Here is a 14,249-nt window from a genome sequence, read left to right as displayed (position 1 = left end):
TCATCCCTTCTTGTCAAGATGGGTGCAAGTCTACATGACTTGGCTTCCCCTGTTAGCTGTCAGCAGCTCCTATACAAAGTTTCTGTTTCCCTTAAAGTTCCCCTCATAGTTTTTTGGCTAAGGGAGTAAGTTTAGTTTTTTCTCCTTTACAGGAAGTCTGTGGGGGGAGGGGGGCAGTAGTCTGTCCCCTGAACACTGCACCCTTCCAAAAGCACATTTCATCTCCCTCCAGTCTTCTTTATAATGGGGCTATTGTAGTGCCACGAACACGGGTGGCAGCACCAACCAGTTGTGTGCAGGTGCCTCGCTCCTCAGATGTTGACCCTCTGGGTGTAGAAACCCATCCTGCCCTGCATCCCTCCTCCCAGCTGGCTGTGTACAAAGAGCAGAGAACCTGGCCAAAGGGGCTTTGGCGAGTGTCCCGGTGGCCAGCTCCTGTGTCAGGAATGCTTTGGGCCTCCTAACAGCCTTTGGGCTTCCTCAGTTATAATGATGTTTTACCTTAAAAGGTGTCTGGAGAAGGTGAGACCAGAATTGGTTTCCTCTCAATCCCAAGGATTGAGACTCTGTCTCAGCCTTCTGTGGTAAGCAGAACAACAGTAGCCTAAAGATGCCAACAGCCTACACTCTGGATCCTGTGGATATCTACCTTACATGGCAAATGCCATGTAGACTGCAGATGTGATGCAGGTAACAGACCTTGGCATGGGAAGATTATTCTGCATCATCCAGGTGGGCTCAGCCTAATCCTATGAGTCCTTAAAAGTGGGAAACTTTCACTGCAGAGAACCAGAGCCATGGCACTCAAAAGAAGATGGACCTGTTGCTGGCCTGAAGAAGGGGCCATGAGCCCAAGAATGTGAGCTACCCAGAGAGACTAGAAGAGGCAAGGAAATAGATGCCCTCTGAGCCTCCTGATCCCGGGACCTCAGATAGCTGCCCACAGACAAATGCACATCCTACAGCTGTAATCCCAGGCAGGGAAAGAGCTTGGGGTGGAGGACAGGGGCTCTTTTCTTGTCACTTTCCCTTGTCAGAGGAAAAATCCTTCCTAAAAGCCTTTTGGCAGCTTTGCCCTTCCATTTTCTCACACAGAAGTGAATCCTGTGGCCATCGGTAGCCAAACTGCCAGTGTCTGCCATGATTTCCTTGGGAGGAAATCAATCTAGGAGAATGACAAAGATTCAAGAACCACACTCCACTCAACCCTTGCACACTTCATTGAATTGTGAGTAGGCACCACATCTATACTACATGTGCATTTTAGCTAAATAGGTTGCGAAGCTGATTGTGTTCTTGTATTTCAGTGGCTACAGTAATAAAGTGGCATAGGGTCACTGCCAGCATATAACCTCCGGAAGACAGCAACCTAAGTGTATCTCATTTACCACTCTCTCTGGCACCTAATATAGGGCCTGGCACATGCAGGTGCTTAATACGTTTTTTTGTTGGATGAAATAATTTTCAGTGTCTTCTCCAAACACACATTTTCAAGCTTTCCTTTCCTTCCAACCACTGCAAATTACATGATTTCCCTACACAACACCCATCCCTCTTGCTGGTCTCCCTCTGCCTATAGCCCAGAATGCCTGTCCTGCTTCATCTGGTATCCTGATAAAACTGCTATCATCTCCAAAAGCCAATTCCCTTGCCAGCTCTCCAAACCATGTGCTGCACTGGGTCTCCAACACGCCGATCCCGGGTTGCCTCTTTCTGTTGCTTGGTTTAGCTGAGGCCTTCAGGGTAAGGACTCTACCCAGGCCAACGTGGCACCCCATTGCTCATCACAGCACCTGCTTCTGAGCAGGCTCTCAGTACACACTGCTGAGTGACACAGCATCTGAGAGGCTGCAGGGTGGTTCCAGTGGGTTTGGGCACTAAATGGAGAACACCTCCATATTTGATCTCAGAATAATCAGGATATCCTGGGTATACTGAGCTAGCTACTGTTTTGGTCAGACTTCTAGCTCTGTCAATCTTTTCTGCCTGCACTTCTTCATCTGTTCAATGAAAATATACATGGAATTCAGTGAAGACGAAATGAGTTCGTGTAGGGAGGTGGAATGTTCAATCTGGTGCCAGCTGACCTCAGCCCACAGAGGCTTCATTCTTACAGTCCTTGAAGATCCTATTGTGTTAGGAAGTGCCCCTGAAAAGCCCACACGTTAGAGGCTTGGTCCCCAGCATGGTGGGGGTGGGAGGAGGTGGTGGACCCTAGGTCACTGGGGCCAGGCCCTGAGAAGGGACTGTGGGGCTCCAGTCTCTTCCTCTCTCTTGCTTTCCAGCCATGAGGTGAGTGATTTGGCTCCTGCACACACCCCACCATGATGAGCCGCTCCCATGCAGATCCAAAGCAGCAGCAGCATGGACTGAAACCTCAAAGATTGTTAGCCAAAATAAACTGTTTCTCTTTGCAAGTTACTTTCTTTGGTATTTTGTTACAGGCCCAGAAATGCATTTGACTGTTACAGAGGCTTTTAAGGAAAGACACATCTATATTCCACTTGTTCTTCCAAGAGATAGTGGAGTATTTACACCCTTAAGACTAACTCCTATCCAAAAAAACCCTAAGATTTCTAAAATATTTTGATGCTACAAGAGGCCTGCTTCAGATGTCTGGGAAACATGCTTCTATGGAAGATGTCTTTTTTGTTTTGTTTTGTTTTTGTAATATAGATCATTTCTATTTTTTTTCTCGCTGAAAGTGTTTTATATTTACTGAAAGTCAGAAGAAAAAAAGTCCAAGAATTACAGAAGAGTAGTCAAAGTGATTTATGCTTGATTTCTAAATGCAACATATGTGTTTATACATAATTTAAAAACCAAAGAAAGCATGCTTATACAACCATGTGCAACTTTAAAGTTTAATAACTCTGGACGAATACATGATGGGAACAGTTCTTGGCACCTGAAAATATCATTTGCAGAATGACATCCAGTTTCATGTTCTCAGTTTGGATATTACAACCATATTTCATAGAGCCTGGCTTGGATTGATTTTCTCCATGTGCTTGAAAATGGTCTTCAGTTGCTTCTAAGTGGTTTTGCAAATCTCATTACTAATCTGGGCCGTGCAATTATCTAAGTATGTCTCCTGCAGGTTAACTTGGATTCTATGCTCTAATCATGGACCTTCAAAGTTACTACTGCATACCTCAAGGGGAGACAGTGTCCGTACCACTGGTCTCCACTAGAATGACGGCAACCCCACACTGCTACTTCCAGGCACAAATATTATTATTATCTCTCCTTTGGGGGGTTCTGTTGGTGACACTGAAATTGGTGTGGGTTAACTTGGAGTGACGCTGGGGAAAACTCAGTCTGCCCTTCACTTGCCATGTGGCTTGGCAAGTAGCTCGTGGTCTCTGAGCCTCCACACACTCCCGTCCCCAGGCTGAGAGTGACTCAATGGTGGGTATGAAAAATCTGTCCTGGCATGAGGTAGGAACTGAACAAAACAGCTGAGTGAATGAGCGCATGTAAAGCGGATCGAGCACCAGATGCCTGTCTCCAGGGAAAGAACGGCACAAATCACTCGCTGCCTTTTTGTCAGGTTGATGTTTGCAAAGCAGCCCCCCACCTCCACATTTCCCCAAACCCACCCTAGGCAGACTCTACCTCATTTTCCTCCCCCACTTCAAACAATTCCCAAATCCATATAGACCAAAACACAATGTCTGTCCACCTGCAGGGGCAAAGGGGCCAATGAAAGATTCAGGGAGCTGGGTTCTACCCTCTCTCTGCCATGCCCCACCTTACCCAGAACACTGACGCCTGGAGTGGGGTGGGGGCAACTGGACAAACACACAGCACCTCATTGTGTCAAGCCAAAGGGAAACTTACTGGAAAGGGGACATGGGGAAAGCCTGGCCAGCCCACATCTGGGACACACCTGGGAAATAAATTACCTATTTCTACTGCACGTCTACCCATGGCCCAGGCCTGGATCTAGATCTCCTCTCCCCCTAGAAGCTCGGTGGCAGTGGGCTCCCCAAGCACCCTCTCTTGGGTCAGGCTCCGCTCCAGGTCCTCCAGCTCCTGGCGCACCTCCTCCATGAAGCCACCGTCTTCATCCTCATTGAGGGCCTCCCTGGGCAACAGGCTCTCCCCGTTGGGGTCACGGCTGCCGTCGAAAGCTGGCTTGCACACGTACACCAGGCTCTGGCTGTGGGAAGATGCAGCTATGGCTTGGCCAAAGTTCGCTCCATGGGGCCACAGCTAGACTCTAGGACTAGGCTGCTGACTTCGGGGCTTCTGGCCTCACCTGCACACCACCACCTCCTCCCATAGTTCCTGTCAACATCTCATCTCAGACAAGGTGGCCCAAGAACGGTCAAATGAAAGAATGTCCTGTTTCTAGACTGACTCGTGGCTCAGTAGCTCAGGGGTGGGTCCTGAGGATTTTGGATCTGGGTGTTCCAGACCATACTGTACCTTCTGAGCCCCCTGTCGACCTGGGCCTCCAGGCGAGAGTCAGCCTGACAGAGAGGTGCAGTCACAGTCTAACCCCCACACCTGCTGCACAAGGGGGAGCCCAGGGAGGAGGAAGGGACTCCTGTCTGTCCATCTAGCTGTTCTGGAAAGCTCTGCTAGGACAGGAAGGTGTGTGGAGATGGAGGCCATGCCCGAGGCCTTTTCTGGCAGCCTCTGACGCGCTGACCCCCTCCACCGTGGAGGCCGGCTCCTGACTGCTCTCCTGCCTCCGCCAGCGGCTCCTCTCCCTCTCCATCTCCATCTCCATGATGTGCCCGAGTGCCTCCTCAGCCTTCTGCTCTTCTCCCTCCATGGGTCATCCACTTGGGAAGCTGCAATCTCCAGAGCCCCAAATCTGCACCCGTTAAGCCCATGACACAGGCCTGGCACCTCCAGGACCCTCCCCTGGATGGCCCAAGGCCACGTCCCGGCAAACCAACCCCCTAAACTGAGTCCACAGCTCTGCAGGCTCCTGCCCTGCCCTCCCCCCCTGCAGGGAGCGGAGGCGCCTTACCTGTGGGGCTGGCAGAGGAGGCCACTGGCACATGGACACCGGTCCAAAGCCCCGTCAGGCTCCAGCTCCCAGGTGATGAGGTCCAGCAGCCGGCTGGAAGGGTCATGGCAGAGCTCACCCTCCACGGGCAGCGGAGTACACACGGGGAACAGCAGGCCTGGAACCAGCCAAGAGTCACCACAGAGGGGCAGCAACAGGGGGGCACTCCCCCAAGCCCCCAAGTGAGGTGACGGTCGAGGAAGTGGAATAAGGGGAAAGGAGAACGGGGGTTTGAGCTCAGGAGGGGACAACGGGGGAGGCCTGGCGCAGTCAGGGAGTCTGTCTGGAGGAGGAGAGCTGGGTTTGGAGAGCCAAAAATCCTGGCGAGATTACAAGCGCAACCAAGGCATTCAAGACCAGGGCACGGCACTGACAAAAGCCTAGGGCCAGGTAGGCGCCATGGGAAAGGCTGCGCTGAAGAGGGAGGGACGGGAGAGAACGGGAGGTGGGTGGCTTCGGAAGAGGGAGATGACAGAAGCTGCTGCCAGCCCCAGAGCAGCACTACCAGCAAGGGCCTGAAAGACAATCACCCAGGCTGCAGGCACAGGGAGGAGCCTGGGAGGTGGGGGGGGAGCTGGGAGAGGGCAGGGAGCTTGGGGGGACACACTTCCGGGAGCAGAGTGGGTGTGGGCAGACCTCACCTGGGGTAGGCGGTGAGGACCGAGCGTGGAGCAGGAGGGGCGGGGCGATGGGCAGAAAGAAGGGCGGGGCCAATGAGGTGAGGGGACAGGGAGGGGCTGCTGGAATCCCCCGGGCTCAAGCCGGGACTCAACTCGGCCAGGTAGCAAAGGGAAAAACAAAACACCACCGTCTCCCCGCTCCAGGCCACCTCCAGGCCACCTAGCGGGGCCGGACACACACTGCGAGCATTGAGCGTTGGGGAGTCTGAGCAGGTGTGGATGGATGTCCTGCTGCAGCCCCAGCAGGCCCAGCAGGGCTTTCCTTGGTTCCCCTCCACCCACCTCTCTGGAAGGCGCAGCACAGCCCAGGTTGGCAATCCCTCTGGTTGTCACAGATGGTCCCGTTGCCACCTCTGGTGGCCTTTTTGGTGCAGTGACCCCAGACACACAGCTGGTCTCCACAGCACTCACTGTTCCGGGTGCAGAGCTGCAGAGGTGGGAGGAAACACGAGGGCGTGGCTCACGGGCCTGGGAGCCCGGGAGGAGGTGTGGTCAGGGTGGGGGTGAGGGCCCAGGGAAAGTCAGGTGGGTTGAGATGACTGCACTGTGCAGACGTGAGAGGTCAAAACACTGGAAAATGCCACCTGGCCAGGCGGGTGTTGGTCTTTTGACAAAGCGCAAGATTTTGCAAAGGACGGTTGGGTGTCTCTGGGGCTGAGCTCCTCATGAGTCCCCTAGTCAGGGAGGAGGGCTCAAGGCGCATCTGGGCAGGAAGCAGCGCCACTCCAGGAACCTGGCAGGTCAGTCCCCACTGGGAAAGCCCAGGATGGGAAGGCAGTGAGTTCTGGGAGCTGCGGCCACACAGGGCATAGTGGTGGCCGGGGGACAATGTGGGTCCCCATAGCTGTGCCGATGTAGGGTGGGCTGAGAGGTACAACAGCAGCTGCCTCGCCATGCAAGAGGCCCCTTTATTCTTGAAACTTATTATCAGGCCGTGTTGTCATAATAAGGAAAAACGACCCGAAGTGTGAGAGCCCATGACTTTGTCCCAAATGTCTGCTGTGGGGAGGGAGAAGAGGTCCTCTGCCCTCTTGCTTCTCAGGGAAACCCTACAGGCAAAGCTCCAGCCTCTTTCTGCCTTCTCCTTCTGCCTCTTACTGAGCAGGCAGACTGGGAGAAAGATCTGGGGGTGGGCTGCAGGCCCGGAAGGAGAAGGGAGCTGCCTGGGGGCTGCAGATGTGCCGCTTTGTATCTCCCAGATAGGATCCCATGGGAAGGGACAGGCCGGGGCCTCCTCCTCTCCCCTCTGCCCTCCCTTCTCTGCCATCCATGCGGCAGACGTGCCCAGAGATCGTGGGGTGGGGCAGAGGGGGCAGCAGGTCTGCAGCAGGCTGTGAATCCGTCTGGGAGGACTTCCTGCTCACTCCATCGCTGCAGGGCTCTTCCAGGCGGCTCAGCTGAGAAGTCTCCCCCACAGCCCCATGAGTCTGGTGCTGAAGCCCAGGAGACCCCTGGGCATCCTCACCGCCTGCTGGTCCCGACACGGCTGGCAGGTGTACTGGAAGCTGGCGAACTGGCAGTATTTGGAGAGGCCGCAGTCCTCGTCGATGATGCACTCCTAGGGGAGGGAGGAGGGGCAGCTCCGTCAGTGAAATGCAAGGCGGCAGGCCCACAGTGCCCTGGAAGGGGAAGCCGTGCCTGTAAGGGTCTGAGAACTCGGCCACTCCTGAGCCCAGGCCACTGGCTGCTCTTGGCCACTGCCCTCACCAGCTCCCTGGAGCCTGGACGATCCCACACCCGAGCCACACAGTCACTGCCTGTGTGCAATCTCCCCCCACACCCAGCGCAGGGACTGGAGACTCGGGGCTGGTCTTGCACTCGGAGCAGATGGGTTTAATAAGCGCTAATGAGTTCCAGGCTCCTCATGATGCACAGGGAGAGCTGGAAGCGAGGCCTGGCGGGGCCTCCTGCCCAGAGCAGAGGCTGCACCACTGGCCATCTGTCCTCAAGGCTGTAGCTGTGCCTGGGGGAGCCCTTCGTGGTGTACCAGGGCTTTGACAGAGAGGCAAAGGCAGCTGCCAGCTTCGAGCCAGCCCAGGGACCTTCTCCCCACAGCTGCTGGATCCACTCAGTGGAGGAGGGAAGGCACCTATCTGCCTGGGCCTGAATCAGAGCTCCTCTTAGGCTCAGGTCTGGGAACTGGCCAGAAAAGGAGGGCAGGACAACAAGAGCAACCACACATGGATCCTGGGCTTGACATCCTTGCTCTCATATGGACCTTTCCCAGCGGGTGGCAGCCTCCCCTCCGTTGCCAGCTGGAAGATGGAGGCTCAGAGAGGACAAGGGGATAGAATACAGCTAGCTGGAGTAGAGGGACACTTTCCAGCAGCAGCCCTTGAGTAGAGGGAACTCGGGGCTCCAGATGCACAGCCAGAGGTGAGGGAAGCTCACCAGAGCTCGCCCGGCCAAGAGACCTATCAGTGCCACTGGACACCCCCTCCACACAGCTCCCCAAAGGACACTGTGCATCTGGGCCTGCACAAGTCACTGTCATTCACCAGGCTCTGGGCTCACCAGGGGCTTCTTCCGGTGGACTCTCAGATTAACAAGGAGCAATTTAACTCTTACCGTGATTTCTCTAACAAATGCCAAAAGAAATCACATTGCCTGACACCCTAGAAATGACCTAGAATTACCCATCTGTGCCACCCCCACAGAGTAGCATTCATTTGAGCCCAGCAGCTTCTGCCAGTTCCCTCCCTGCAGCACTATCTGCTCTTGAGATCAACACCACAAGGTGCTGGAGGGGCAGCCACCAGGAATCTCCCTCCCAGGTCGAGTGGCTGATTACTCCCGTTACTTTCTCAGCAATCCTAAAATGTGAGGAATCACTACTACTGTTTTTACAGATGAGAAAAAGGGCTCTGAGGGTTAAGAGGTACAGCCAGGGTCTGGACTCTTGGGTCTGCTAGAGCCAGGATCCCATAATGGCAAGAGAAGCCACAGCCACATCCTCCTGCATACTTTAAATCCTCTGTAGATTACTTACAACACCTCATACGTACATACACTTTAGTATAAAGCAGTTGTTTGTTTTGTTTTTTTTTTTGGTACTGGGGATTGAACTCAGGTCCTTGCGCTTTCGAGGCAGGCGGCAGAACCACTGAGCTAAATCCCCGGCCCAATAAAGCAGTTTTTTAAAAAAACTTTCAAACTGAAGTTGGTTGAATATGGCTATGAAACTAGTGAGTATAGAGCTCCAAGTGGAAATCTCAAGACACTTGTCTCGGCCCACTACACCTTCCCATATACAGACTCAGCCCTGGCAGCTAACCCAGAAGGTTCCTGACATTCCTTCCAAAGAGAACAGAGTAGGAGGGATGACATTTGGGAGGGCGGAAAGACCAACAGGCACTGAATCTTTTCTCTGAATCCCAGTGCATTTTGAGGCTCTCGGTGGGACACAAAATTGACTATGAGGCGGTCCCTGCTCTTAAGGGATTCAGAATTCAACTGGGAGTAGAAAGGCCAAAACGGCCACCTGGGAGAAAAGGAGACAAGGGTACAAATAATTATGATTACAAAAATGTTTTGCCTCAAGACACAGAAAAAGATATTCAATTTCACTAGTAGTCAAGAAAATGCCGCTTTAAAGAGCAGAACGTCACTTTTTCACTCAGAACAGGAAAAATGTAGAAGGCTGATCTTCATAGTTCTGCAGAATTATGCCACTCCCTAAAATGCCCACATCCACCCCGGGAGCCTGTGGCTCTGTTACATGAAAGGGGAAGGATGGAATTAGGTTGATACTCAGCTGACGTGGAGATAAGAAGATTATCCTGGGTTATCCAGGGTGCCTTGTGTAATCATCAGGGCTTTAAAAATGGAACGGGGAGACAGGAGTCAGGGTTGGAATGACTTCCTGTGAGATGTCACAAAGGCTCCACTGGTTATCGCTGGGTTTGCAGATAAAAGAGGATGAGGTCCAAGGAACAGATTCTCCCCTAAGCCTCCCAAATGGCCTGCAGCCCTGTCCACACTGTAATTTTAGCCCAGGGAGACCTGAGTGAGACTTCTGACTTCTAGAAACGTAGGATGATAAATCTTAAATTGTCAGGGTTGTGGCAATTTGCTCCTGCACCAGTAGGAAACTAAGAGCCAATGTGGGTAGAGGTCTGAGGAAATGGGCATTGCCAGGTGCCTTGGAGGTAATTTAAATTGGACTAGATTTTTTTTGCAGGCAGTTAACCCTCTCATTACAGGAAGACCATGGATCAAAAGCTTAATGCATATGTCCTTCAACACAGTAATTTTCCTTCCGGGTGACCATCCTTAGAAACACTTGTCCTAAGTGCAGATATCTAAACATGAGGATGTTTAAGGCCTGTTATATTATTTGGAATCCAAAAATAACAAAAATACCCAATGAGAAGGAACTGATTAATACACAGTCACTGTGTGAAGAAATGTCTCATTAAAAAGAGTGAAATGGGGCCAGAGACTTAGCTCAGTGGTATCGCCACCTGCTGCACAAGCACAAGGACCAAAGTTCAATCCCTGGTACAATAATAATAATAATAATAATAAAATAAAAAGAATGAAATGGTTCTTTGCATAGTGATTTCCATAATCCAACAGTAAATAAAGCAAACCTGTGTTAGAATTGTAATCTTACTTTTTTAAAAAAATTCTTTTATTGGTACATTTTAGGTATAAATAACGTTTACATTTATCATTGGGTACTTGAACCTGTACATGATGTATCTTGGTTCTTATTTTTTCCCCATTACCTGTGCACCCTTCACCCCCTCCACCCTTCCCTATTTACATAGATTTCATCCTTCCCTATTTACATAGATTTCATTTCCATTTTTTTCTTTTCTCATAATTTTTCCTTTCTCTTCTTCCCTTTCCCCTTCCCCTCCCACCACCCCTACATCTTTGGACCTTTTTCTATTTCAAATTATCAGTTATTCATTTTAATCATTTTAATCCTTATTTACACTTTCAGTTTCTCACACTAGAGAAACTATTCGGTATTTACACGTGTGTCCTATTTATTTCACTTAAGAGTATGACCTCAATGTGCATCCATTTAGCTATAAATGACTCTAGTTTCTCATTCTTTATGGCTGAGTAGTACTCCATTTTATAAAAAAACCACATCTTCTTTATCCAGTTTCCAGTTGATGGGCACTTGGGCTGCTTCCAAGCTTTAGCTATGTAATCTCACTTTTTAAAAGCAGAATAATACCACACATGTGACTGTGTCCGGACACGCAACGGACACACGATGGACACGTGCCCAATGGACCACTGTGTCACATGGCAAACCAGCTACCAAGTGCTGTCGCAAGCAATAACTGGGAACCAAAGTGAGGAACGCTCCATTAACTGGGCTTGCCATTCCCCAGAAGGCCTTGTAGATTTGGAGTTTTCACTACACATTTCCTCTTCCAGATCTTTCTTTAAAAGGATATGAGCTAGGACCATTCCTCACCCATCCCCGCGAGAGACTCCGCTATTCACAATTCTCCATCCAGAAAAGTCCATGTCCATCACCAGGAACCACTTCCTCTCCCCACAGACTCCTGTGTGTGACAGTGTTTCCTGCCAAGCCACAGTGAAGCAATTCCATCTTTTCAAAGAATGGAAAAACTGGGGATCACAGAAGCTTGCCAAAGACCTCCGAAAAACCCAAGTACACTAAGCTTTCCTTTGCTGACAGGTCTTGGCTACCTCCAAGACCTCCAGCAGGTTAATTCCACATAACGTTCCCCTGAGAAAGCAGCGTCTGTCATGATATAGCTCTGTAGCTTGCCTGCCGTGGCTGTGCATCGTCACTCCCAGCAGACCCTAGAAATCCTTTGGAAGAACTGTGGTCACATTAGAAACCTTGGAACTCACAGATGCACAAACTTGGAACACTGGTTTTACCACTTAAGAGCTCTGTGACCTTGGGGTGCAGATTTTACCCCTGTTAAGAATCAAAGAGGACAGCGGGGGGGGGGGGAGCTATGGTGGGGAGTAAATGCGGGGTGCCTGGTGGCCATGGCAACAGAGAGCTAGGCATGCGCTCCCTCAAAACTCCAAAGCCTGATTCCTCACACACCCTGGCCAGTGGCCAGCTTGTCAGCAGGAAGGCAGGCCTAAAGCAGCAGGGGCTTGATGCTCCCAACAACTCTGCACCTCTGTCCCTGTCCACACTGGGGACTGACATCCAAAGGTGTCAGGTAGTGGGCAGTAGCCTGTACACCTATGAAGAAAGTCCTGGGCAGAGTGGTCTCTCAGCAGAGGAAGCCAGGCTTTCCCCATGGTCAGCTTGTTCACACTGGGTGTCTCCTGAGGACCCCTTGGCAGTAGTGACAGGTTCACCATTCCTGGTGTCACTACTCTAAGGAAGAACTCAGGTCCTCCAACCTCAGCAGAAATGAACAGGTGGAGGGGAGGGGGTGTGGGTTGGTGGCCCCTAGGCATGGGCAGGCCCAGAAATGAGGTAGCCAGATTTTTACTGTTTTCAATAATTCTAACTTCTGTTACCTGTGCTCCAGGGTTCTGTCCACATTGGGGCCAATCTACTAAGGGCTCTCAGGACCCAACTGGGCCCAGGCTGGCTGAGCAGCGAGACCTGAGGCACGTGACTCTCAGTAGCTTGCCCATCTGAAACCATGGGGGTTCTAGGTTTGGATCCCTGACTTTTGAGGGGTGAGTATCTTACGAGAACCCTCTGTCTTAGGCCCTAGGACTGCAAGGGGGACTCTATAAGCCACATAGTCTACACTGAAGACCACTGTATAGTCTGCATCTAGATGTTCCCCTAAAGCCTCATGCAGTCATAGTGGGGCTTTTTCAGAGGTGGCTGGAATTAGAGTGTGGGATGCTGGGACTGATTCATGGTGCAATGCTAGGATCAAGGGCACTAGGATTAAGGGTGTGAGTTTGACCCACCTAAGTAGCCTGGATGAGATATAAGCGACAGAAAGGGCTGTGGTCATCCCTTGTTGACCCTTCTGCCCACCACGAACTGTTTCTCCTCCGCGATGCCTGTCTGCCGTGCCACCCTGCCTTGCAGCCAGCCGATGATGGACTGAAATCTCTAAAAACTGTGAGCTAAATAAGCCTTTCCTCCTTTAACTCTGGGGGTTGGGTATTTTGTCTCAACAACGAGAAAAGTAACTAAGACAACCACCAAGGGCAGAGCACAGGCCTCACTGGGGCTGCCCAGGAGGAGAGATGAAATGCCATGCCGAGCCCCGCACCTGGGCTTCAGGGACCAAATCAGCCATCTATCCCATCCCAACACAAGCACTGGCACAGCAGAGCCAGGAGTGACCACCAAGTGGCACAAATTACCTCTAATCCTCTCGGCAGGGTTATTACCCCCACCTCACAGATGTGGAAAATGAGGAGTCAGGCGAAGGATTTGCCCAGAGTCACCCACCTTGTCAGAGATGACACCGGGCACCCTAAAGACCAGCTCTTCCCTCTCCTCTTGAGGAGGCAGATCGTCCTTTTGTTCCCTCCAGGCCAAACAGTCTCCCCTTGCTCAGGTGCAGCTTAGCAGGGCCTGCCTGCACCACACATCCCCAGACACAGGCCAAGGCCACATCCCCTAGGCATCTAGGCCTAAACGTCACTATGGCTGGATGACAAAAGCCACACAGGGGTTTCAGGGCTCCACTGCAGTCACTGGCACTCCTTGTCTGGCCCTGCTCCTCCCTCCCACCCTGAGTGCCAGCACGGAAGCTAGTCATCGGGACTAGAGCCATTCTGAGCATGGGTTCTCTGCTGTCACAAGAAGGGAGCTCTACTTAGAAAGCCCAGAAGCCTGCAGGGAAGTGGCCTGGAAACATGGCATAAAATCTGGGAGGGGTGCTCGCCTGGAAACTGCCCTGGGCTTCAACAGAATCCTGAAATACTGCAACTGCCCGGGGTTTCACCGCTACCCTGAAATAATGGCAAATGGCAGAGTTGTTCTGCTGCTTTGACTTTGTAGTTCAGAGTTGAGCAGGGGAGAGAGAGAGGCTCCCAAGAAGCAGGAGCCAAAAGCTGGGGGGGTGAGGGGCCAACAGCCAGATCCCTGCAAGCGTCCCAGGGCCTGCGAGGTCGGTGTGGTCAGCCCCAGCTTGCAGATGAGCAAACGGCCTCGGAGCCCAGGGTCACCATCGCTAAAGGGAAAGCTGAGGTTTAAACGCAAATCTATGAGACCCCAAGTGCTTACTTTCCACTGCATTGTGTTGCCTCCAAAGGCCCTGCTATGGACTCAAGTCCCCCAAAATTCATATGTTGAAGTCCTAACCCTAGTACGTCAGCATGTGGCCTTCTCTGGAGACAGGGTCACTGCAGATGCACTTAGTGAAGAGGTCTCTACAGCGCTGTCCTCATAAAAGGGGGAAATTTGGACACAGATATGTACAGAGGGAAGGGGCGGTAAAGAGACTGCAGAGAAGATGCCAAGCACAATCTGCCCTCACGACCTCTAGAAGGAAATGAAGCTGCTGACCCCTTAATTTTGGACTTCTAGCCTCTAGAACTGTGACAGGATACTCTTTTGTCAAGTGGCCAGTGTGCCATACTTGGTCATGGTGGCTCTAGCACACTCA

General features: G+C 51.8%; 1 protein-coding gene across 3 annotated transcripts in view; it reads right to left on the bottom strand.

Annotated features, from left to right (window-relative positions):
* Positions 1-2,748: 2,748 nt before the first annotated feature.
* The window catches only part of Dkk3 (dickkopf Wnt signaling pathway inhibitor 3), a 43,317-nt gene continuing 31,816 nt past the window's right edge, over positions 2,749-14,249 (bottom strand). For all 3 annotated transcript variants that reach the window (XM_004851429.4, XM_087211669.1, XM_013074691.3), the window contains exons 5-8: positions 7,172-7,264; positions 5,989-6,133; positions 4,988-5,144; positions 2,749-4,165 (exon numbers count right to left, since the gene is read on the bottom strand). In XM_004851429.4, coding sequence (XP_004851486.1) covers positions 3,949-4,165; positions 4,988-5,144; positions 5,989-6,133; positions 7,172-7,264 — 612 coding nt within the window. In that variant the 3' untranslated portion in view covers positions 2,749-3,948. The remainder of the gene's footprint in view (positions 4,166-4,987; positions 5,145-5,988; positions 6,134-7,171; positions 7,265-14,249) is intronic.

Source organism: Heterocephalus glaber, unplaced genomic scaffold (assembly GCF_053883595.1).
Source record: "Heterocephalus glaber isolate CG9 unplaced genomic scaffold, H.glaber_assembly_v1.0 deba00001428, whole genome shotgun sequence".
Classification (NCBI taxonomy): domain Eukaryota; kingdom Metazoa; phylum Chordata; class Mammalia; order Rodentia; family Bathyergidae; genus Heterocephalus; species Heterocephalus glaber.
The sequence above is the reverse complement of the archived record's forward strand: the minus strand, read 5'-3'. Positions and strand labels throughout refer to the sequence as shown.